The sequence below is a fragment of the Ixodes scapularis genome, unplaced genomic scaffold (assembly GCF_016920785.2).
Source record: "Ixodes scapularis isolate PalLabHiFi unplaced genomic scaffold, ASM1692078v2 PGA_scaffold2__306_contigs__length_199485367, whole genome shotgun sequence".
Lineage (NCBI taxonomy): Eukaryota > Metazoa > Arthropoda > Arachnida > Ixodida > Ixodidae > Ixodes > Ixodes scapularis.
Window position 1 is genome coordinate 129,605,588 of NW_024609857.1, and position 26,536 is coordinate 129,632,123.

General features: G+C 44.7%; 1 protein-coding gene across 1 annotated transcript in view; it reads right to left on the minus strand.

Moving 5' to 3' along the window:
• LOC8033483 (4-coumarate--CoA ligase 1) overlaps positions 1-2,974 on the minus strand; it is a 37,058-nt gene extending 34,084 nt beyond the window's left edge. Inside the window, 2 exon segments of the mRNA XM_042291542.1 lie at positions 2,172-2,275; positions 2,905-2,974. Of these exon segments, the coding sequence (XP_042147476.1) occupies positions 2,172-2,275; positions 2,905-2,974 (174 nt within the window).
• Between the last annotated feature and the right edge of the window lie 23,562 nt (positions 2,975-26,536).

The window sequence follows — 26,536 nt, forward strand, 5'->3', positions numbered from 1 at the left end:
TTGTTCCATTTACGCGCATATCGAGGGCTGTGCACCGAGACAGAAGAGCCTCTAAATACAGGGCACATGAACGCGCAGGTGCGAGTCGCGAAATGAAGCCGCAGAGTTGCACATGCTTCGCTCGCGTATCGTTTTTAGGTCCAAGGTCAATGTTGCCGCGGCGCTACACTCCCCTCTCCCTCACAAGCGAGTCCACTGCGTCGCGTGCGTATCTTACACCACCTGGAAGCCGGAGCACTGAAGCTTTAGCAGAGGCACTAAAAAGTCAAACGCGAGGTACCGATTGTACAAACTCCACCTAGAGAATAATCAAAGCCTATGCGAAAGACTATTGACGTCATCGCAGTGAGATCGAGCGAAGACACGAATTGGAAGCGAGTGCTGCGTCGGCATTCGGCGTGGTCTCGTGTCCAATGAACGCGTCGAAGGACGCTCGGCTTCGGGCTCGGGTCCAAGTGCTCAGTTGGCGACATCCGAATTTGATGGCGTTCTAGGGGGAAATCCTTCCACCTGGTTAGAGTGGGGACGAAGACGCAGCTCTTATGCTCGTCTTCTGGTTCTGCTTGGATAATTTGTTTACCACGTGACCCCTTCTCCGCCAATAAGCAGTTGACGGCGAAAGAAAAATTTATGGGATGCTCCGGCTCCGCCATTTCTTTACACTAGCGAGGGCTAGCCGAGGTCACGTGGTTTGCAGGCCCATTTTGTTTTGCTGAGCACTGTGCATTACCATTCGGTGAACATATATCAGATGTTAAGACGGCAATCATACGAAATGGCAAAAGCATAGAATAAAAAAAAAAGAAATGGAAGAAAAGTCGTAGCATATGATTTCACTCACCCAGCTTCTATTATTGTCGCAGTGATAAAACAAAAATGAAGGGTTGCGTTCCTGTTGCCACGTCATCATAAGCTGTATAGACATGGGCATAGGCTTGTTCGATTGTGTTGCAGCGTGCGTAAAATAATGAACTCACTTACAAAAAAAAGTTAAAACCTCCCTTCTTCTTTAGGTTCGTCGTTTTTTTGAAGTTTAGGCAATCGTTCTCCTCTTTCTAAACAGCATCCACTACGTAAATGCAGAAAAAGATAGTTGTTTTGCATATCATTCGTGACTAATAATTAGGCGAGTGCATGAACAGGTGGCAACTATCAGTGCAAAGAGACCCGCCTTAAAAATCTTGTGAAGGTATGCAATACAAAAAAATATTTGTGGTGTTCAATGCATATAATTATTGCCGCTTAAGTGTATACGCATGATCGGAAAAACCTAGTATCTCAAGGGGCACATGCCGCAGGAACTCAAGCACCGAGTTCCGACTGCAGCGGTCCTCAACCTGTTATACCGTTAGGTGGCGCATATAGAGAGAAACAGTTCATTTCCTTTATTTAAATTTAACTAAAAAATTGCAATCGTGATTGCAGTGGTCCTCAAAGGTGTATAGTTTGGCTTAAATGATAGTGGAAGGTGTCGACAGGGGTAAGCAACTATCATACTACATCTGGATAGGTCATTTTGTATTAGTGCATGATGGAATTACATACTGCTTGATGCTTGCTTCCCCCCCTCCCCTTTTTTTTAAATAATATATCCTGTATATTTGCTAGTTAGTTGTAAACCTTTTAATGTCGTGTTATTTGCTTTCGTTTTATGTGTGAATGTATATGTTGTATCCCACACCTACTTGGGCCTTCGATGGCTTGTAGTATCCTCTAAATAAAATAAAAAATCTAAAATTAAAGCACTGGTCTTTTTCTTGCGTGACTGGGAAAGAAAAGCAACGAAAACAGACTGAAGTTTAAACATTGCGAGCTACTGACATTTCAGTCCCACATTCCCCCTCTTTACCATTTCTTTGTCTGATAGCTGGAATCTTGGCCGCCATTTTTTCTCGGAATCACGAAAAGGACTGATGAAATGACAGAATGGGTATTAGCCCATTTGATATCATCACATAAAATTCGGATCTGACGACTCTTTTTTTGTTTTCTGCGGAGAATACGGGAGCCAGTTATGGAGGGACGGAATTACACAAACCAAAGAAAAGAGAATATTACGACAGGAGAACAAACCAGCTAGTTGCACTGGGTTACTGCGCATATTTTTTGCTTGCTCAGGATCCTTTTTTCAGAAACAAATGTAATAAATCTCAGACGTCGACCGGACTCACCTTAATGGCTGACGGCATGGTAATTTGGAGAAGTTTGGGTGCTGTCTCCTTGTCTGTGAGGATGTAATCGCACGCGCTGTCCCGAAGCACGTATATAACCTCCCCTAAAACAACGAAATGCATTCACTCAGTCTAAGGCGCATTAGTGATTATGTATAGGGTGGCCACAGTTTTTCCGAGGCTGTAAAACAAACCATGGAATCCAGCACCGGTACATAGAAACCTTCAACTTCCACCGAATGTATATTTAGATAGGGAATTTTAGTTGAAATGTCAGGGCGTTATTTTCCTCTTGTAAAAATTAAAACCAACGAACTTTATAAAATCGACGTGGAAGGTGTTTTTAGGCAAACGATTTAGCGTTGACTTTATAACTTCTGGCGCCCTCTCCCGTTGCTCGCAGTTAGCAGACATCCGATTGCTTTGTCTGGTCGCTGTGTCAATGAGGAGATCGTGCCACAAGTTACGGTCATCGCTAACTCGGATTTCTGCAAACCTGTCCGCCGTTGGCTTTGGCAGTTTGTTGCTTTCAATTCATGGGAAGAGTACATGCTTCAACATTTTACAAGGTAAAATAAATTTTGTAAGTTCTCTTTTCATGAAAGTTCGAAATTTACATGTCAAGGCGCTTGTTCTTCAGACTCTTTTTTTTTCCGCGTAGGAAACACTGTAGCCATCCTACACCTGCACACGATAGCCCTTCATTCCGAACAGGTAACGAACGGATACTCACTTGGAACGTAAGCTGTCTTCGCCATAACAAGTGTTCCTCCTGCAAACACCAGAGCGAATGCTGCGGCCATATTTTCAATTGTGTTGCGGATGTGCGCGCATACTCTCGAGCCAGGCTTCACGCCATGTTCTTGAAACCCCACAGCGTACCTTCGTATCTTTGTCAACAACTCCCTAGCGGAAATGCTCTGCTGGGAATCAATCTGAAAAAAAGAAAAGAATCAGGAATAGAGCGAGTTCTGGCATATAGGTAATGCGCAAGCCGTTCCAAGTCCAGTTATTTGGACTTGGATGGAAACTATAGTGCCTGTCGACGTCAGCCTGCTCAGAGGGAGGCTTACATTTTAATTCTTCATTGAGCATGTTTAACGAAAGTTTGCTTTGCGCAGGCTCTACCTTTGAGCTCGATGCCTTTTCTTTGGTTCGGATGACTTACTAATGGAATACTCAATGAGCTGGTCTTCTTCCAATGGGCCGACCGATATTCTCTAGTTAGTTTACAATCAAAATTTACCAGTTAGCTTGACGGCATGAGCTTTCGCGTGAACTCATGACTATGGTATAACAATTGCTATCTTCCTATTAACTCCTACAATTCACTCAGTTGCAAACGTAGTATAATGAACGTTCCTACCTATTGTGTAAACGATAGAGCATTAGACAACATATAGCAATGTTTATTAAATTCAACATAAATCAGCATTTTATAACACCCTCCATTTTCTTAAGAAAAGTGACGTTCGTGTTGCCTTTACTTCTAATATTTTAAGTATGTTTTAATATAACGTCAATTTGCATCGGTCGCCTTATTTATTCACGTGTACGGGTACAACTTCACTGTCACTCTGTCGCGTATACTTACAGCAATTATTTTGGTTGACCATTTCATCAAGCATTCCTGGAGCATTTGCGAAGTGTGACAGTCTCCGACATCAAAGTCAGGAAGTGGCGAATGTATCACACGTCCTCGAACACAAGCTTTCATCCTTGAGTGATTGCTTCTGCGCTTCCAGAAGAGACTTCAGCGTGTGGCGCCAGGGCTGTTCCTTGCAATAGGGGCGGAATGCATTTTTTTTAATTTGTTGTCGACCCTAGCGAAAACGCTCTGTTTCGAGACGCGATGCCTTACTGCATTGCGACTCTAGGCAAATCACTTGCTCACGTAAAAAAATGAAGACATTGTTTTAACGAAAGCCTTTTAGGATTAAAACATCCTTTTGACAGCGATTATGCTATAAAGAGACGAAGTGAACAGCGCGGGCAGCGCACCTGCTGTCGCTGTTATTCGCCCTGGGTCACAAAACCCTCACCTTAGTTCACCTGAGCCTCCCGCAGTCGCTTCTTCAGGACCTCGATATCTGGTACTTGAGTCGGGGCTTCTATACCATGGTGTTCACCACATGGGAGAGTAGGTGCGAATGAACAAGTGGAGTGAGCCTGTAAGCGTGTTTACCTCCACTGCAGGATTGGGGCCCAACTCTAGTTAAGGGTACTTCATAAAATAAATTCGTGAAAAAAATAGTAAATTATAGCACACAGTGAAACAGATATAGGTACACCTGTGTTAGCAAAACGGGACATAAACTGAGCAACATATACGAATTTGGATTGTAGACGACCAGATGTTTTAAAATCCTGCTAAGCGATTAAAAAAAAAACAGTAATTTTGGCGATAATAATCGCTGGAGGAGGGGAAGAAGGGGGCAGAGGACAAACGCGTATCTCCAAGCACAACTAGGTGACTGGTCCACGACCGAAAAAAGCGGTCTGGTACTGGTACTGAACCAGGAACCTCTCCTTGTTTAGTACCAGGACAAGAAGAATTTGATTCGGTCGCGCGCCACTCACCTAGATGTGCTTGGAGATATGCGTTTGTCCTCTGTCCCCCTTGTTCCCCTCCTCCAGGGATCATTATCCTCATGCTTGTCCTGCTTGCTTGCAGCTTTGCATTAATTACATTATCAATATAGTAATCTTTTTTTTTTCTGTACTTCCTTGAATATTAACAACTTACAATGCTTAAATATTCGGGTACAAAGTTTTGTGTCAATTGACCCCGTAAGTGATGTCGTGACAATATGGCGCTGTGCTCCGAAGAAGTCATTGATAGAACCGGTCTTTTCGACAAAGGCTTGGGGGCTTGGCGTGAGGTTTAAAAATAACGGTAATTGCGTTATTTTCGTGCGTTCTTGTTTATTCAGCATTAATGCTTAGGGCAGGCACATACCCGTCAGAATGTGGGTATTTTGTTAACTCCTCGTTTAGCGCTCCTATCCGAAGTTTACGAGCTAATTGTTATGTGATTCAGTTAACGGGATGGCCTATAATTACCTTATTTTCTATCATTCAGGATGCTCTTTGACGCCCTGCATTTTGCGAAACTTAGGTTCCCCGGAGATGCCATGACCTCTTACTTTGACGATTCTAAATGTGCCAATCTAGGCAGAGACAGTAGAAGAAGCAGTACTGTTGCCATATACATGATAATTTATATTTCATGGTACGTAGTTGATGACTCATAGAGTATGAAAGCGCCTTAGAAAAACAGGGACAAGGAAGACAAGACAGCACAGAGCGCTGCTTACAACTCAAAGTTTTATTGAAAACACATTTAATTATTATACAAAATCGCCCTCCCCGCCTAAAACGCCCAATTTATTGCCGGGAATGTGCACCGACGGTGCACATTACGCAGGCTTCCTCTCCTGTCAGCCTTATATTGCACTCTTCGAATAGCTCTCTCCGGTTTGTTTCCCCGCAGGGGGCACCTGTGAAAGCAGGTGTTTGGAGAGTGGCGTCTCCACGGACCCCGAGCCATGCGGGTTCGCCCGCCCACGTATGGCTGTGCGTGGCTTTCCCGTGTCCGGGGAAAAGGGCATCCTGGTGGTTGAGCCGAGCCCGGGGTAGGTTTGGACCCTTCGGGGCCCCCCGGGTGAGGCAATACACCACTTCGGCCCCTGCTTCTTGTAGACGGGAGTCCTGGTAAGGCCCGGCCAGGATGATTCAGCCTAATCGCCACTTCTACTATCCCATCTCTATTTTCATCCTTGTCTTCTCCTCCTTTTCACTCTTCTCATTTCTCTTCTTTCCTTTTCAACTCCTTTGGCGGCAAGGGCTAACCTTGGGTGGCGACAGACACCTTGTCCATAACCACTCTTGGTTATAGAGACTGGGCAGCACTAATAGAGTAACGTCTTCAGCCAAGCTATTCTTGTTATGGAGCGTTACCTATTCCCTTGTTGGGCTCGGTGGTGGGCGATGCACCACAGTTTTCGAAAACCCTCCCCCTTTATATGGGTTCCAAAGTGAAACCTTTTGATCGGCCCCCCAAAAGGGGCCGCACCGAAGCACTGAACACGATGAGACAATCTTTTGTACTGCAGAAATTCCCGAAGTTCCTTGTTATGCACTCGGAAGGTGACAAGCCACTTGGCAAACTTTCTCCCTTTCTGGTCTCCAAAGTCCTTGAGGGTGTTATTGGCGCCAATTACAATGCAAAGAAGATGGGATCTGATGATCTCCTTGTCGAGGTCAACACAGAGCAGCAAAGTGATGCCCTTCTTAAACTCAACGTTGTCTCCGACTACAAAGTAAGCGTCAGTCCTCACCGCAAACTGAACAGTGTTCAAGGGGTCTTTTCTGAAGATGGCTTGCTTGACTCACCTGAGCGAGAGATAATTGAGGGCCTTTCTAGTCAAGGAGTTATAGATGCATGACGGATCACTATCCGCCGTGATGGCGTGGATTGGAAGACAAAACATATAATAATAATACCTATAATAGCTTTGTTTACCATGTATAAGCATGGTGGGGGCTGAGGAAAAAAAGCTGTCCAAGCAGCTTGACTGGTCCTCAGCCCCCCTCAGGTACATACAGTGGCGAGATAGACATTCAAAAGAACACAAAAAATTATATAATAATACAAGGTACTTTCATCATAACAATGAACAACAGAAAACTATCAGCAATACATCAAAAAAGAATAGCACTGGCCTATAAAAGAAATCGGGAAGTTGTACACAAGAAACTGAAAACTACTCAAAATATTCTAAGATGCTTCAACATAATATATATATATATATACATACATATATATACATACATATATATACACATACATACATGCATACACATACATGCATACATACACACGTATATATACATATATGCACATACACATGCACATACATACAAACACACACACATATTATACACACGTACATACACACAGACATACACATGTGTGGTTTTATGCTTCGTACATTGCGCGAAGTTCACTGTATCTGCAAGTGTACAGATCAAGATGAACGTGGTGATAGTTGTTTAAAAGGGATGGTAAAAGATAACGGAGACATTCTTTTCCGGAGTTTAGTCGAGTTGTAGGGACTACCCAGCTCTCTTTGTGTCTTGTACAGTAACTGGAGGTTTTTATTTGCAGTTGGGAAAGATTGCGTATATTACTTATATTTCTCTGTGTTTCTAATTTATAGCGAGCACTCAAACGATATCTGTATAGGTTGTGTGCCCTGATAACGCGAGAACGACGAAAGAAAATTGAACTAGGTGTGTCATAAGGGGCGTTATAGATGTGGCGAACGTATTTCTTTTGTAATAAATGAACACACTGTAGGTTTGAAGACGTAGTTGTCTCCCACACTAGCTGAAAATAGTTTAAGTGTGAGTAAAACAGTGAATTATAAAGAAGCAATTTAACTTGTGCGGGAAGCAGGTATCGAATGCGTCCAATTATGCCAGTAATTTGCGCTATTTTTGTTAGCAAGTAGTTTACATGAGCGTCCCATTGCATGTCGGCGGAAAATATGATACCGAGACACCTGAAGTTATCTACCTCTTCTATACGACGTGAATTAAGGAAGATATCCGGATGTGTAGGAACGGGCTTGTTTTTGGGTCTGAATGTAACCGCCTTTGTTTTTCTTTCATTTACTTGCATAGCATTAGCTGCCGACCAGTTCTCGAGTGAAAAAAATATGCTAGTGTCATCCGCATATACTATAAATTTGGCTGTGGGGCTAATATTTACAATATCGTTAAGATAAACGTTGAAGAGTAGTGGCCCTAATATGCTGCCCTGTGGCACACCACAAAGTACTGGTTGCGCCTTTGAGCGCGTATTGTTAATCTGGACAACCTGTTTTCGATTAGATAAATAAGGTTTTAGGAGCAATAAAACCCGTCCTCGGATACCGTAGCAGTTCAGCTTTTCAGGCAAAATGTTATGATTTACTAAGTCAAAAGCCTTTGAAAAATCTACAAATACACCAAGAACGATGGCTTTGTTTTCAAATTGTGTGAGTACATATTCTTTTTGTTCAAGTAATGCTAGTTCACTTGATTTGTTTTTACAAAAGCCGAATTGGTGTGGCGTCAACAAGTTACACTTATCAATAAGTCCCGAAAGTCTCGAGTGCAAAAGCTTTTCAAATACCTTTGAAAAAACTGGCAGGATGGAAATTGGCCTAAAATTTCCCAGATCATTTCTATCTCCCTTTTTGTAAAGTACTGTAATCTTTGCTTTTTGCATATTTGATGGGGAGACAGCTGTCTCTAAACAGCTGTTAAATATATCAGTGAGGATAGGCGCGATTATATCAGCTACATGCTTTACAGGCCGTATCTGGAGACCATCAATATCACAGCTACTGCTATTATTTAGACTTTTGATTACTGATATCACCTCAGGCGCGGTGACCGGTTGTAGAAACATTGATTTGTCATTTCGAATGCTCACATTTTGACTTTCGATTCAGTCACTCTGCCGCAGACTGTAAAGGCAGGTTACCTTCAATGCCGGGTCCGACCTTATGTGCCGAACCCTCAACGGCACTTTAAGTTCCAGAGGTTTGGCCATGGGTCACGGAACTGTCGGGGAAAGGACACCTGTGCAAAGTGCTCCAGCAAGGAGCACGTCGCAGATGTGTGCGATAATGAGCCTCATTGTGCGAACTGTAGTGGCAACCACCCGGCATATTCTCGATCTTGCCCTGTGTGGAAAGACGAGAAAGAAGTTCCTACATTAAAAGTTACGGAAAACATCAGCTACACTGAGTCAAAAAAGCGTTTTGCTTTTTTCTCGAACGGGTCTTATGCCGAGGCCGTGCGCAGGGGACCAGCGCGGTCAGTGGTTTCGATGGGAACGCAGACGTCTCCGGACGACCTGCATCTCCCGTCACGGTCCTCCTCTAAACCCCCGAGAGCGGCGCCAGTGGCACCGCCTCCGAACCGCAAGATGAATGCTGCTTTGCCAGCATCCACCCCAGAACAGGAGATGACGTCTCCTGCTCAACCAGCTGCTTCGACCTCTCGGGGCAGGGGACTACCTCCGCACACCTCTGCTCCCCAGAGTAAGCCTGGGGAAGTGCCAAGGCAGTCGACCTCCAAGGGCCAGCTGCCGGTAGCTGCAGACGAGCCCATAGACGAGGGTGGATCGAGATCTGATGAGGAGGCTCTCCTCTCAAGATCACAGTCCACCTCCTCTGCCTCGGGTGACTCTAATCGGAGGCAGAATAACCCCCGCAAAAAACAAAGTGCACCGCGTGTGAAAATAGATTTTAAACCTTAAGGATTATAGCTTTTTAATATAGTTTGTATGTTATACTTATTTTGTTTTAAATGGTTAAAAATATAGGTATAATGCAGTGGAACGGCCGCGGTCTTTTTTGTAATAGTGATGATGTCAACTTTTTTCTCGATGAGCTCCAGCCTGTTGCCGTCTGTTTACAGGAGACTCATCTTAATGAAACACATACACAGGCGACATCAGGTTTTTAGAAAAGACCGTGTTTCTTGCAACACCTCTTCTGGTTGAGTAGCTGTGGTTGTGCAGAGTGGTATTGCCTGTGCGCCTGTCCCTCTCGCAACCCCCTTAGAGGCAGTAGCAGTTTGTGTTCTGCTTGACCGCCTAATTACTATTGTTTCGCTTTACCTTCCACCAAACTTTCCAGTGCATTTACCTGACCTGCAAGGACTTGTGGGCCAACTTCCACAACCTTTTTTAATCTTAGGAGATTTTAATGCACACCTCTCCATGTGGGGCAGTGCTCGTCAAGACTCCCGTGGCGGTGTCATAGAACGTTTTTTTACTGTCATCTGGCCTTTGCCTTTTAAACAAGAGACAACCAACTTTTTTTAGTGCACCTCATAATACTTTTACTTCCATTGATCTTTCCATATCATCATCTACTTTACTTCCTTGTTTTTCTTGGAAGGTTTTAGAAAATCCTTTTGGTAGTGACCATTTTCCTGTAATTTTAGAAAGTTCAGCGTCCCTTCCTTCTCTTCGAGCTTGTGCTCCCAAGTGGAAGTTAGATAAAGCCGACTGGGCTTTATTTTCTCTGGAGGCAGTCGTCGATCCCAGTGTTTTTTAGCTATGTCTCCTGAGGAAGCGACTCTTTACCTTACTGAAAAAATTATAAATGGTGCTTCTCTGTCAGTTCCCCGAACTTCTGGAAATATTCCCAAAAAAGGCAAGCCTTGGTGGAACAAGGACTGTACAACCACCATAAAAGCTCCAGATAAGGCTTGGGGAAGGTTTCGGCGGTACCCGACTGTTCAGAACAAGATCCAATTAAAACAGTGTAAAGCAAAAGCTCGTTGGACACGAAAACAAGCCAAGAAGACCTCATGGGTGAAATATGTATCCTCTCTAAACAATTTTGTTCCTGCAAAAGAGGTATGGGATCGTGTTCAGAAAATTCGGGGTACTTACCACTCCTTCAGCATCCCCCTTTTTCCTTCATCATCACCATCACTAAAAGATCAGGCTGACATTCTTGCTGATCATTCTCGAGAAGTCTCCAGTTCTTCAAATTACACTACTAAATTTAAAAAGTTCAGGTCCTTGGCAGAAAAACAGCCAATTGATTTCTCTGGAAGTGATACTGGTTACAACCGGCTGTTCACAATGTGTGGGCTTGAAATAGCCCTTGCAGTAAGGAAGCAGTCAGCACCTGGTTCAGATATGATTCATTATGAAGTGCTGAGGCACTTGTCGGCTGAATCCTTGGTAATTTGTTGTCTTTCTTTAATCATTTATGGGAAGCTTCTTGTTTTCCACAGTGCTGGAAGCGAGCAGACATCATTCCCATCTTGAAGCCTGGCAAAGACGCTTCCCTACCAGCAAGTTATCGGCCTATAGCACTGACTAGTTCTCTAGGAAAAACTTATGAACGACTTATAAACAGAAGGCTAGTATACATTCTAGAACAAAAGACAATTTTCGATAAAAACCAGTGTGGTTTTAGAAGAGGTCGCTCAACCTTAGATCACCTTGTCCGGTTGGAGACTTTCGTGCGTGAGGCTTTTGTGAACCGCCAGCATTGCGTTTCTGTCTTTTTTTATTTACAGAAAGCTTACGATACGTCATGGCGGTACGGAATACTTCAGGACCTGTATAGGTGCGGTGTTCGTGGTCGCATGCTGCGTTGCTTAAAGGACTTCTTGACAGACCGTTTATTTTAGGTCCGCCTGGAATCCACGCTCTCAGATGTTTTTACACAGGAAAACGGCGTCCCACAAGGAGTTGTCTTGAGTGTAACCTTGTTCGCAATTAAGATCAACAGCCTCGCTGCAGTTATACCACCATCAGTTTTTTATACATTATACGTAGACGATGTCCAGATAGCTTTCTCCTCATGCAACTTGTTAATTTGTGAGCGCCAATTGTAGATAGCAATAAATAGGATGAGTAAGTGGGCCGATGAAAATGGCTTCCGGATTGCACCAGAAAAAACAGTGTGCGTACCTTTTTCATTACGTCGAGGGTTGTCGCTAGGTCCCAGCTTGCAGATGAATGGCACTGACTTAACCGTTAGGCATGAACACAAATTCTTGGGTGTTATTTTTGATAAGAAGCTCACTTTTCAGGCCCATCTAAAAGAACTGAAGCGAAAGTGTCTTAAATCTGCCAATGTTCTCAAGGTGCTTGCACACATGTCCTGGGGTTCTGACAGGAGCTGCCTCCTGCGACTCTACAACTCGCTGGTTGGTTCCCGTCTCGACTATGGTGCGGTTGTATATGGCTCGGCACGACCGTCATCTTTAAAAATGCTAGATCCTGTGCATCACCTTGGACTTCGACTTGCCACGGGGGCCTTCCGAACGTCGCCTGTCCCGAGTTTGTATGCAGAGACGTACCAAATGCCACTAGAAAAGCGAAGACAGTTCCTCAGCCTATGCTATAGTTATAAAGTCAAATCTGACCCTGAACACCCATCCTTCCGTTGTCTGCAGGAATCTCCTTTTTTACGTCTTTTTGAGCACAAGCCAAGTATAGTACGGCCTTTAAGCCTCCGCATGCGATGCATGTCTGCATCCCTGCAGCTTGCGCTTCCTGAGCGTAGCTTGATGACGAGAGTTCGAAGCATTGCTCCTTGGAAGGCGGTGCACTATATCTGTGACTGGTCGCTAGCGAAATACAATAAGCGAACTGTTGCACCACTAGTCCTTCAGCAAGAGTTTATGACCTCGCCAGCTAAGTATAAGGACCATGCACAATTCTTCACTGATGGTGCAAAAACTCCACACTTTGTCGGTTCGGCCGTGTATTCAGAACACTTTGTAAAAGCTCGGCGGCTTCACTCTTTTGCCAGCATTTTTACTGCAGAACTTTATGGTGTGCTCATGATAATTGAACATATATTAGGCAACAACATCAGGAAAGCTATCTTGTTTGTGGACTCTCAGAGTGCTATCCTCTCTCTCTGTTCCCTCAATGATTCTAAGAATCGGCTCGTGCAACAAGTACGGGTAGAGTTAAACCTGGCTTTCCAAATGGGATACAGTATCAAGCTGTGCTGGGTACCAAGCCATGTGGGAATTTCAGGTAATGAGAAGGCGGATAGGCTAGCAACCTCTGTTAAGGATGCTCTGGAAACACCCGTTCAGCTGCCTCAAGAAGATTTTAAACCAGTTCTTAAAAAAGCAATTTATTATGCCTGGCAGCAAGACTGGGACAAAGAAATAAATAATAAGCTATATGTCATCAAACCACGTTTGGAGGTATGGGAGAGTTCGCACCATAGAGACCGTCACCATGAATTTTTAATGTGTCGTTTGAGAATTGGACATTCACGTGTCACCCATCGACACCTTCTTTATGGTGAGGACAGCCCAGTCTATGAGCATTGCGGTGAGTTGCTAACTATACTGCATATTCTATGGCACTGCAAATTCTTTGATCGAGAACGTCGAACAAGTTTCCCTTCACTCTCCGGATATCTTCCATTTCATCCAGCCTTCTTACTGGGAGATGAACCTTTAGTTCCTTTTGGTCATATTTTAGATTTTCTTAAAAAAACTGGCTACCTGCACCAGTTATAGATCCTCTGCATAGTAATTCCTTTCTTTTACTATAAAGTCGTTTAATTATTTCTTTGACGCAGCATGCCCTATGTTGCTTTTTGCGCCATTAAACACCTAATAATCAATCATCGTTTTGTTTTACGTTTCCCAAAGAATTCTTGTTCACTGCAGATTTGGTCCACTCGGGCATCTGTTACGAAAACCTGCCCACTCGTCACAATCCCATTCGTCACCGGAAAACTCGTCACAAGAAAACTGGTCACACCGGCCCTCTCGTACGAGGTCCTTTCGTCACAGGAACACTCGTCAAGGGGGCCGATTCGTCACCGGACCAATGGTAGCAAGGTTCTTCTCGTATCAGAAAGAATACGTTTACCTTGTTTTACAGAAATGGACTAGGGTCAAGTGTCCTCGTGTGGCAAACGTTTCTTTTTTTTTCCTTCTCCTTGCTCCATCTGTTACGGGTTACGGTGTACGGAAAGATTTCACTAGGGAGAAGTTTAGGTCGATAAGGGGTGCTCGCATGCCTTATCGTTAATGCAGCGCCCCGTCTGCCCCACGTAGTCCTTTCCGCATGCCAGTGGTATCTCGTGAACCACTGACGTGGCACCGTCAAAAACGTTTTAGCGTGTTTCTTTTCACGTGGCGCTTTCACCTCTTTCTGGTTATTGATTTTTGAGCATAGCCTGACAGTTGTTGCGGGGTATAGAAAACAACAGGCAACTCAAAGTGTGCTGCAACTCCTTTTAGGTTGTGCGAAAACCTGCGCATGTATGGGATGACAACCGGTCTCATCATTCTTCTTGGGGCCGCACTTTCTTACTTGTTTCTTGAGACTTGACCTAAAGGTTTGCGCGACTTCTGCCAGGAAACGTTCCGGAGAGCCAACAGATTTCAGGTACTCCCTCGCGTAGCTCAATCTGTCGCTCACAACGGGACCCGGGCCACTGCAAGGACTGCGGCCAGCCGCGTGCCGGTGGAAATGCCTCAGCGGGTCGGATACTGTCTGCGGGCTGGAGTTTTGAGATCTGTCGTTTAGAGGATTGGGGAAGCTGCGGTTGAGAATATTATATCGAATGTAAGGCCATATATATAGAAAATTAGAGACGTTTGTAAATCTTTGTAACGCGAAATTAAAGCGCAGCTCTTGAGGAGGAGGAGGGGAGGGTACGGAGGGAAGGTATGCCCTCCTCCTTTTTTCTTTTTCATTTCCTTCTCTTCCACTACCCCTCCTCCTCTCCCCTCCTTCTTTTCCTCCCCTTGCCCTCCTCCTGCTTGTATCCTCCTCCCCTTCCCCTCCTCCTCCTCCTCCTCCGCATGTGACATCAATTTTCCCACTACATCTGGCGGAGAAACTGAATTTGTTCAACAGTGACATGACACCAAGTAGTGACGCCATTTTCTCTGCTGAATTTAGCGGCGAAACTAAATTAGTTTTCGAGTCAGATGATGTCAATTTTCCGCTACGTCTAGCGGAGAAATCGAATTTCATGATTTAAGACAACCCTGAGACGGGAAAAACAAGAAGGGCAAAGACGACGAAGTATCAAAACACATCTGCGAATCTATTTTTTTTACTCGTCCCTTTTATACTCGGTGATACAAGGGGCGGCCAGGCTCTTTAAGTCGACCGCTAAATTCGGTTTCTTAACCTATCGCGCTACGACTTTTGTGCAGCGTTGCCCACAGATAGTGCATTTTTTTTCGGTCAAAATTTGCAAAGAGCGAGCTTACCTGAGGAAAAAGTAAAGAACGAAAAAGGCTTAACTCTAATGGAAAACGCAGTGAAGCCACCGGTCTTCAAACGATAGGGCGCCGTATTGTCTGAAGACCGGTGGCTTCGCTGCGTTTCCATAGGAGCTAAGCCATTATCTTTCTTTACTTTTTTTCTCAAGTAAGCTCGCTCTTTGCAAATATTACAACAAAAAAATGCATCATCTGTGGGCAACGCTGCACAAAGTCGTAGCGCGATAGATTAAGAAACTGAATTTTGCGGTCGATTTAAAGAGCCTGGCCGCTCCATGAATCACCCGATAGAACGACCTCCACCATCACTTCCTACCGGCAACCCCACGACACCACGTCGGGTGGGCAAGGCCTAACGACCCCGATTCGAAGAAACCGAACCTAACCGAACGAACCTCCACAACGATAGAACAATAGAACATCCACCATCACCCCCAACATTCGCCGGAAGGCAACCCCAACACACCGATTCGAAGAAACAACAGAAGCAAAGACAGCACTCCATATCCCCCACACGTAACGTTCGAGGTCAGTGAGAGCTATTACAAGATATGAACGAAAGTCAAATTTGGGAGTTTTACGTGCCAAACCAACGACGGGCATCTGGCACGCCCCAGCGGAGGACTGAGGATTAATTTCGACCACCTGGGGATCTTTTGACGTGCAACCGAAAGCTCGGTTACACGGCGCCTTCTCCACAATAAGCCTCCGTCATATCGCGGGCACCTCGGCCGGTATTCGAACCCGCCACATGGGGATCCGTAGGCCGGCGCTCTCGCCTCGGAGCCACCGAGGCGGCTAAGATATGAACGTCCGGAGCTTCTTGTCTAACAGAATGGACGGAACACTTATGCAGTTACCAGCACTTGTTATCCGAACAGTCTCATTGAACAACATTTTACAGTCATAATTTTCTTTGCTAACAATTTTCATTTCAGTCCACCCGGGGAAATAGTTGCCACATTCCCCAAGATGTTTTGCTATATCCGAATTTGACGCCTCCGGCAGTACTGCCCTTTTTTGTTCCAATATCCTATCCTTTATGCATCGTCCCGTCTGCCCTACTTAGGAAAAAGCACATACCATCGAAATTTCGTAAACCACAGCCCATTCACATCCCATTAACACATCCTTACGTTTCTTCGGACAAACCTTCTGAAGTGCCGAGAAGGGCGTCAACCTACTTAACTGAATATAATTTTGGAACACTACCGACAGGCCGTATTTTCCTACCAAAGATTCAAGATTATCTGAGAAGTGGTAGTAGAACGGTATACACACCCAGCTTTCCGGTTTTTTCCGTTCCACATTGTTTTCCGCTATCTAAGCAGAAGTTTCCTTACCACACCGACCAAAACATTCGAAGAACAGCCTGACTGGGCTAACCTCGAGATTTGAACAATCACTTCACTTTTTATGTGATGAGAACATAATTTTTCATCGCATTTCTTACAAGTGATTTCGCCACTCCTCGTTTGACTGCCTAGGATGATATCTGTAATACGGCAAATAGGCTTCGGAGTTTTTTTCGTTTTCCATAGCCCCAGCACAATTCTTGAACACAATACTCTCTTAACCAAGAGAGTGAAGAAAATCCGCAGTACACAGATCTATCACGAAAGACAACTGAGGAGCCTGCTGTTTTATGAAATCAACCCACACTTCAACACTTGTGCCTACAAATACACACTTAAAGAAATCATCAATATAACGTTTGACTATCGCACATACTCAGGCCTTTTTGGGAGCGGATGGTGCGAACGGTGAAGACCTGCGTCCGGAAAGTTTTGGGAAAAGATCGCTACAACTTCGAGAAACTCACTACTATTCTCCATGAGGTGGAAGCCATTTTCAACTCTAGACCACTGACGTTTCTGCATGCCTCTTCAGGTGAGCAGGAAGTGCTAACTCCCGCACACTTTCTGACCGGAAAGCGCCTGACGTCGCTTCCAACATCATGCGAACCAGACACAAAAATCGACACCAGCAACGACCTCACTCGTCTTTGGAAGCACTGTCAAAGGCAGCTAGATCACTTCTGGACTAGATGGCGTCGCGAGTATCTTCTTCAATTGCGGTCCGCGCACGAGTCGCCTAACCGTCAGTTGAGTAGAATACGGGCTGGAGACTTAGTGCTCATAGAAGAGGAAAAGACATCACGACATTTGTGGCGCACGGGACGTGTCCAAGAGCTTTTTCACGGGAGGGACGGAGTCGTACGTTCATGCTCCGTTGCCTTGCCGGGTGCACAAGTGCTGAAGCGACCAGTGCAACTGGTCGCTTCAGCACCAGTTGCACTGGTCGCTTATACTGGACAACATGGTGCCGAAACCCGGGACTGAGGATCGAACAGCGTAAGCGGAACTCCGAACGTTGCCGATCGACTACACTCTACTGCTGTGGGATCTTGGACAGATACATATGGAACACCTGAAATCGAAGCGCACCGTCCGACGTTCGCAAAACACCCGGTTCATCAACGAAGCTACTGCAGTTCTTGAAACTGGAGACCTGGCTACTCTGACATCGCTGCTCGAACGACTGACTACGAGCAACAACGAGTTACGTCAAATTAATACCGAGACCGAAGACCACATCAGCGATGGAGACCTCGTAGCAGAATACACTGCAGTAGTCGAGTGCGATGACGAGGCTACGAGAATGATCGCCGTGCTGGGTAGTAGGGCAGCTACCCTCCGGGAGAAGGAAAGACAACCGCCGCCTCCGCCATTGGTGTCGACGCAGTCAGCAACAGCGACCGGAGAAACAGCACAAGCTAATAGAGCCACGGGAGTCAAGCTTCCCAAGCTACGTCTCCAGACGTTCAACGGCGACATTGGTGGATGGCAGAGCTTCTGGGAGCAGTTCTCTAGTTCAATCCATGGTAACGAGAGCGTCCCGCGCTGCCAGAAGTTTCACTATCTGCGCACTCTTGTCACCGGACCAGCAGCTGCAGCGATCGCAGGGCTACAAGCAGACTTGTACACGTTAGTGAAAAATAGTAAGGAATTACATTTACAATTACTCAAGGCTAAATTGTAATTTATTACAATTACAATTACCCTCCCATAAAAGTAACTGACCGTTACCCCAAAAAGTAATCCGTTACTTTCGTGGCGTTACTTTCAACATTATTGTCCCCAAATAAGAAATAAAGGGAAGAGGTTATTCAAGTTCTTAAAATTGCAACCTGTTCCATTTGATGACCTTGAGAACTTTGAGCAACAGCTGGCTCTCGAAAGTCTCGTCAGACATTTTGCGTTATTTCTTACTTAATATGTCGACTGCTACGCTGAACACCAATTTGAACTGAGGCACTGGATGGGAGTGCAATGTTGTTCCTCACAAATGCCTCATGCTCTGCATTGAGCCTTTTCAGCGAAGCAATGGAAGTACTATTTACCTCGAATGTAGAGCAAATCTTCGTCGTTGCAGCCGCTGCCTGCTATTCGAGAAATTTAGTAGATCGTTCCGATACCTCCGATACCCGATAACGATATGATGCATGCGCAAAGACGGCGGCGAAGTATCGGATATCGTTATAGGAGTCATCGAACCGATCTACTAAAATTCTCCATTGTCTAAATCGCGAAGCTGTGGAAGTCATCATAGATCTAGCCAAGAGTAGAATAAGAATTGATTTATGTTCATCTTACTATACCAACATATATTGCCAGACAATAGCAAAACATAGTGGTAACAGCAAGGTGATAATTTAATAATAAATTAGGTTTGGCTCGATATTCGTCTTCCTTTGGTTCTGAACAGTTCGACGTTGGTGAATAAAAAAAATGTTTCCAGTGTATAAATATAAAAGGCTGGGGGGATAACAACTCACTGAAAATTAATATTAATAAGACGAAAGCCGTCATATTTCGACCAAAAAATAAGTCTCTGGTTATATCGAAGGCTCTCCGCTTTGACTCGTCTCCCATCGAAATCGTTAGTTATTTCAAAACACTTGGAGTGTTTTTTAGTGAGACAATGAGCTGGGATAATCATATAAACTATATTGTTCCAAAGCTTGCTCGGGTAGTTGGAATCGTAAATCGCTACCAATCTGTTTTACTAACGAACGTTAAATTGTTGCTCTATAAATCACTATTTTATTCCCATTTAACGTATTGTCTTCTAGTTTGGGGCACATCCACAATGACTAATATAGAAAAACTGTTTTTGCTGCAGAAAAAAAATATTAAGAGGAATATGGAATGGTGCCATATGACTTTCATTCTGCCGATTTATTTAAGACTTGTAAAATAATTAACATTTCTAAATTATATCAGTACAGACTCGCTACAAGTTTTAAAAGTGAAAAGAAAAGGGGATTGTGTTTTCTGGAAAGACTTGCGTCGTTAAGGGAAATTTGCCCACATTATTCCACCCGAAACGCAAAGAAATGGAGGATGGTCACTCAACGAACAAATTATGGCTATCGAATGGTAAAATTCACACTCCCACATTTACTAAATAGTTTCAGCATTGATGATATTGACTTTGATAGTTTAACTTTCAAAGACCTGCGCTTATATTTTTGTACGTGATCTTTGTTTTTATTCTATGTTTTGTACTGCGTGAACCTTGGTTGGTAGAAATGTCAACCGTGGATGTGCAACGGTTTCACTATATACTTTGCCTTTTTTGTATTTTTTTTCCGCCTGCTTGCTGCTGTCCAATGTAAGGGGCCCGAGGACCAGTCAAGCTGCCTACTGCAGCTTTTTTCCTTTGGGCCCCCCATCATTTGATGGAAATAAAGTTATTATTATTATTATAAATATAAGTAATAAAAGAAAAAAGAAGGAAACTCATAACAAGAATTAATTAGAACGTCGGTTAAAACAAGGAAATGTAAACGCCCGTCTGCCGTGTGTACCTTTCTTGGTGCCGTTCAAGAACGCACGGAGCACGAACCGACTGCAGTTTACTCCTGTGCTGTCCAGATAGACGTCCGCTGATGCCATGGGCAGCGAAAGGTAGAGTACTAGGTAAGCCACTCTATGGCCCCACTCACAAGTTTCACTCTCTCCTCAAGCCCAGAATATCAAGTCATCATTATGCTTTATTTGTAAAAATATCTGCTTGAGATAAGATGCGTCCTGCTGGGGCAAAACAGGAAGAAGAAGAAAGGAAGACTATTACCATTTTCCAAGTGCTCGCAAAAAGCTGACTTAAAAAAGGGTGACTGAGATGCAGATAACCTGGCTAGAATTCACAAATAAAGTGGTCCAACCATAGAAGTTGGACTACAAAAAAGTAAGTAGCTTTTAAAACAGGGTCAAATAATGTGAAAGATGCAGAAAAAAAAAACATCCTGTTTTCTGAGAGAAGATGATAAGTGTGCAGCAACGAACAAAGATGCTTGTGGCAATAACACAATCACATATTATCACATCACGTTTAGTGGATTTTAGGGTAGACGGAGCGTTGTCTCGTGTTGTGACATTATGAAAATGGTCGTAGTCACTATAACCGAGAAGGACATTGTTAATTATTTTCAGTGCACTTACCGCCTTGAGCTTCTCGAAGAGGTGCACAATCACTTGGTGTCCTCTCCCCGTCTTCGATCGCAAAGGAAAAACAAAGGGATTAAAAAAAAGCGGATATAACTTGCCCCCCCCCCCCCTTTTTTTTTTGTAAAAATGTTCATTTGGATTTTTTTGACATTGATGCTAGGGTCTAAAAAAAAATTCAGGGGCTTGGTGTTGCAAAAAAAAAAATGCTTTGCGGAACTGGAGAGCGCCAAGCCTCCCTTTGCGCTGGTCAATTCGAGTGACAGGGTCACTGCGCTCAACTTTGCGAAAAAAAAAAAAAAACATCTGAGAAAAAATGTAACGGATTACAAGGAATCCTTTACGTCAAAAATGTAAGGGAATTACGTTGAAATTACCCTAGAAAATATGTAATTATTCCCTTACTAAATTACTGATAAATGTAAGGGATTAGAAGTAATTTCGTTACTTGTAACGGATTACGTACAAGTCTGGCTACAAGCCAGTGACGCCTGCTACGATGACGCCATAGAGATTCTTTCTGGTCGATTCGGAAACAGACGACGAATCGAACAAGACCATCTGGCAAAACTGCGGACGTTGCCATCCGTCAGTTCATCAAACGTCACCAGAGGTCTACGACGAATGTACGACCACCTACAGATAAACATCCGCGGACTGAAGGCTCTCGGGGTTGGATCAGACACGTATTCTATCATGATGGCTGACATTATACTGAGAGCACTACCGAAAGACCTAGTCGTCGATTACTACCGACGAACTAGCTTTACATACCCAACAACGTCGACTGCAGCCGTCCAGCAAAGACCTGAAGCAGCACAAGCTTCAAGTCACAGCTCAGCTATCTCGGCCAGCACCATCCCAACAGCTCCGCTTGTTGATGGGGAGCTTTCACGGATCCTGAGCTTCCTTCGGGCCGAGGTGGAAAATAGAGAAAGAGCCGGGTTAACTGAGACGACAAGCCTTGCGTCGAGACAGAATCAGAAAGATCAAGCACGGCGATCCAGAAAGCCAGCAGCTGCAGTGCTGCAGACAAACACGGAACCTGGTTGCTTCTTCTGCAAATCAACGAAGCACTCAATTGAGACCTGCGTTTTATCCCTTGGGCAAAAGAAAACGCGACTATCCGGTGACATGCGATGTTTTCGATGTACCAAGAGGGGACATCGAGCAAAGGACTGTCGCGGAAAGGTCTCATGTTCTTCTTGCTCCGGAAGACATTTCACGTCAATGTGTGACCCCAACTGGAAACCGCGCTCACAAGGTACTGGTGAAGAGACCGTGATTACAAGCTTGCAGAACACCAGCGCCAAAAAGGTAGATATCTGCCTGGAGAACGAAGTTCTTCTCCAAACATTCCGTGCGTGGGCTGTTACAGACGACGATAACTGCTATTTCCGTGCCATCATCGACGGAGGGAGCCAGCGGACATTCATTCGCAAGGATATGTCCCACAAACTTAATCTCAAGGTGCTGAAGCAGACAAGTCTTCGGTTGAATACGTTTGGGAACCCAAACGCCCTAGCTCAACAACTGCGAATCGTACAAGTACGACTACGTAGTCAGTATGGTAAGACTAAGTGTCTCCTTGAGGCGGTAGAAATACCGTTCATCTGCAAGGGCATTACGCAAGTGCCAACAGACTACGAATTTCTTCGTAGTGTCGAGGAGAAAAAAGGGCACATCGCGGACGATCTATTGTTCCCAGGCATGCCTTCTGTACCTGGCATAAGCATGCTTATCGGATCTGATCAGCTATGAAAGATCACGAAAGATCAAGTACAGCGGTGCTGTAACAACGAAAAGATGACAGCTACCAATACCATCTTTGGCTGGACTTTTCATGGTCCAATATCACTCCAAAGATCCTTGACCTGCTGTGCCACCGCGACGACCTGCGTTCTGAACATCAGGGCGTTTGAAAACAACCAAACTGAATCAACGCTGCGCAGTTTTGGGGAACTAGAGATTATAGGAATAACAGTCCAACCTTGTGCCCAAAATGAAGAACACAGTTCAGTGTACAAAAAGTTCTGTCGAACGATCTCGAAGGCAGAAGGACGGTACGAAGTATGCCTGCCTTGGAGGCCAGACACAGGGGCGTTGAAGGACAACCGAGTGATGGCTGTCAAACGACTCGAAGGACTGAAAAAAATACTTTTGTGGAACGAGCCTCTTGCGAAGGACTATGACACAGTCATCAGAAACTACATCACCGCTGGACACGCGCAGAAGGTACCCACAAGATCATCAGATACCGAGTCTCCTTGTAAGCGTTTATACTACATGCCTCACCAAGCAGTGGTTCGAAGCGAGTCGGAGACCACAAAACTACGTGTAGTCTTTGACGCGTTTTCGCATGAGCCAGGGGTTACTTCCCTTAACGAACACATTGAGAAAGGACCTAAGATGAACGCTGATCTTGTCAAGATCTTGATACGCTTCCGTCTGCATCCAATCGCCGTTACAGCGGATATAGAGAAGGCGTTTTTGCAGATCAGTGTACGACTTGAAGACAGAGGTGCACTACGCTTCCTTGGTTTGAGAACGAGGTGAGCTCAGTAAAAACAGCTCCGAAAATCAAAGAATGGAGAATGACGCGCGTTCCTTCCGGAACATCCACTAGCCCATTACTTCTTACTGCGACGCTGGTCCATCACCTGCGAAACGTAAAGGAAGAGTGGAAGAGCACAGCTCAGCTCCTCCAAGAATCATTCTACGTCGATGATTTGTTGGTCGGGGCTCAGTCTACCGAAGAGGCAGCTAGCATACATGACAAAGCAAAACTAATTTTGGAGGATGCAGGAATGACGCTCCGGAAGTGGTTGACCAATTCAAAAGAATTGCAAAACCTGTTTGTGGAAGGTTCAGATACACTGTTCGCCGAACCTAAGACGGTTCTTGGGCTGCAATGGAGACGCGAGAATGATCAGCTAATGATTCCCGTCACTAACATCTTGAACTTCGTCACGTCGAACGAGAAAACTAAACGTCACGTACTGCAAGCAGAGGCCAGAGTGTTCCACCCGTTGGGGATGATCGCTCCATACGTAATGAGGGTGAAGGTACTATTCCAACGCATTTGGGAAAAGGGCCTTGACTGGGACGATTATCTACCAGACGATTTGGAGTCACAATGGCAAGGTTGGTGCTCTGAACTACAGCGTATACAAGACGTAGTGACATGTTGCTGTATTATAAAGGCTCCAAGCAAATGCATTCACTCACTACAGCTACACATCTTTTGTGACGCAAGCCCGCTGGCTTACGGAACTTGTGCTGACTTGAGAGTTAAGGACAGAGATGCAAAAGTAGATGCAAATCTGGTACTACTCTCAAAGTCACGTGTAGCACCGATAAAACGGCTCACACTTCCTCGACTTGAACTGATGGCGGCAGTGGTCGGGAGACGAATGGGGCATTACCTCGAAGGCACCCTGAGCTGTCAGGACACGTTATACTGGACAGATAGTACTATCGTTCTCCATTGGATAAAGGGAAATGCTAACAAATGGAAGCCCTTTGTTGCAAACAGAGTGGCCGAGATCCAAGCTAAGGGACACCATCAAGCTGGAAACACTGTCCTGGCGTGGATAATCCAGCGGATTTAATAAAACGGGAAATAACCGCAGAAGACTTGTTGACAAGTCAAGTATGGTGGAAAGGCCCGACATGGCTTTCAATGAATGAAAACACTTGGCCCGGTGTGCCTACCACTGAGACTGTCCCGGATGCGGCTATTGAAGACGAAAGGCGACATGTGCATCATGCACTCCAAACGACTACAGAACGGGAGCCGCCCCTCCTGGCGTTACAAGACTCCAGCAAACTTGGACGCATTCTTCGCATCACTGCCTGGGTGATGAGGTTCGCCAAGAATTGTAGGAAACAGAACCAACATCACGGCCCTTTGAAAACGGAGTAGCTCGAGCGAGCAGAGGCTTATTGGATCTCCCGAACCCAAATGGAAGCTTACGCACAAGAAATGAAAGATATTTCTGACAACAAAGGGAACAATGAAAAATCTACTATACACTCACTAAGCCCCTTCGTCGACTCAACCGGACTTTTGAGGGTTGGTGGACAACTCCAGAACGCTAACGAAACGGTGAGAGTGAAACACCCACTCCTACTTCCTCCTGAGCATCCTTTTACAGAGCTGATTGTGCACGACTGTCATCTACGAACTCTCCACGGAGGTATCCAGGACACCACAGCACAACTGCGAGAGCGATTTCGGGTGCCGAGAGGACGACAGGTCGCAAAGAAGATCATACACAGGTGTAATGGCTGCGCTAGACTGAGAGCAAAGAGGGTCTCTGCTCCCACAGCACCACTTCCACAGGAGCAAGTGAGTGAAGCCGCTCCATTTGAAGTGGTTGGGATAGATTTTGCCGGGCCGCTGTTTGTGAAGTCCCAGCCGTCCGACGAGAAGGCTTACATCGCACTGTTCACTTGTGCGGTTACGAGAGCAGTTCACCTTGAACTTGTCTCAAATCTATCGGCTGCGGCTTTCATCATGGCATTTCAGCGATTTACATCACGACGGGCACTGCCCAGGATTGTTTACAGAGACAATGCCCTAACGTTTAAGAAGGCATCGAGAGATCTCTGCAACTTATGGAATGCAATCCGACACAAAAGTGTCCTGGGCCGGTTTGCACATCTTGCGGCTGCGGACGCGGCCGCGGCCAGGAGGGATTTTTACGCCACGTGACCAGCTCCATGGGGACAAGGAAGTACCTAGCGTCCCTGCCTAATGGCGGAGAGATCCGCATCGCTTCAAGCACAAAAGCCTAATTTCGCTCGCAGAAACTGATTGGAGGGACTTTCAACTGGAATCTAATTGACCGCCCCTTTATACTGTAGGAGCGGCAGGTAAAGTTACGGCCAGGGAGGGCAAATAGGAGCCAAAATAAAAAAAAAAAAAAAAAAAAACACACGAGATAAAAGCGGTAGCAGTATTTTTATATACCTCCGCCGGCGCCGCGCCTCGCGCCTTCTGTTGTGGTCGAGAGGTTAAAGCGCTGGTACTTGTCGTCGCGGCGTGAAAGTTCCGGGTTCAAATCGCGCTAGGGACTTCTTTTTTTTGTGTGTGTGTGTATTTTGCGCGTGTCTTACTTTTGAACTGTGATCCTTTTTTGGAAATCATCCACTTGCACTACTGCGCCTTACACGCTTTTACTGTTAGTCCCACCTGTTCAATCGAAACACCGGGAAGAAGAGAAAAAAGATCAACGCAAGTTAACGCGCTAATGCCATCATTTCGTAATGTTCATTAAAAGGAAACCAAGCTAACAGCATCAGTATGGCTTTCACACAAGCGGAGCCGAAACAAACATCCTTTCCCCAGCGTTTACAATTTTATCTGTTTTCAAATAGAGCTCTTGCTACGATTCCTTTCAATAACAAGAGACGCCTATTTAGGACTAATAAAAACTGCAGTTGTAGAAATTAAAGAATAAATAAATAAAATAAGCAAAAAAAAAAGACTAGCAGCTGTGAATACATTGATTGAGCGAAATCCTACAAGCAAGGCAGCAGGTCAAACGTCTGAGAACGTAGTAAAACTGAACTAAAAGATATCATACTTTTACTTGCGTGGAATGAGATAAAAGTATATTTATACTCTTTACATTTTGTTGTGGCAATCGTTTTGTAATATTAACACATTACTTGTTGAATTTTAGTAGAATAGCAGACGATCACGACCAAATGCAAAAATGAATCAGGCATCGACCATCGCAAACCCTCTCTCTCATGCAAACACCTAAACTGACTTTGGATCAAGAAATGGAATTAATTATAATTAATTCCATTTCTTGATCCAAAGTCATTTTAGGTGTTTGCATTAGAGAGAGGGTTTGCGATGGTCGATGCCTGATTCATTTTTGCATTTGGTCGTGATCGTCTGCTAGTCTAACTAAAATTCAACAAGTAATGTGTTAATATTACAAAACGATTGCCACAACAAAATGTAAAGAGTATAAATATACTTTTATCTCATTCCATGCAAGTAAAAGTATGATCTCTTTTAGTTCAGTTTTAATACTT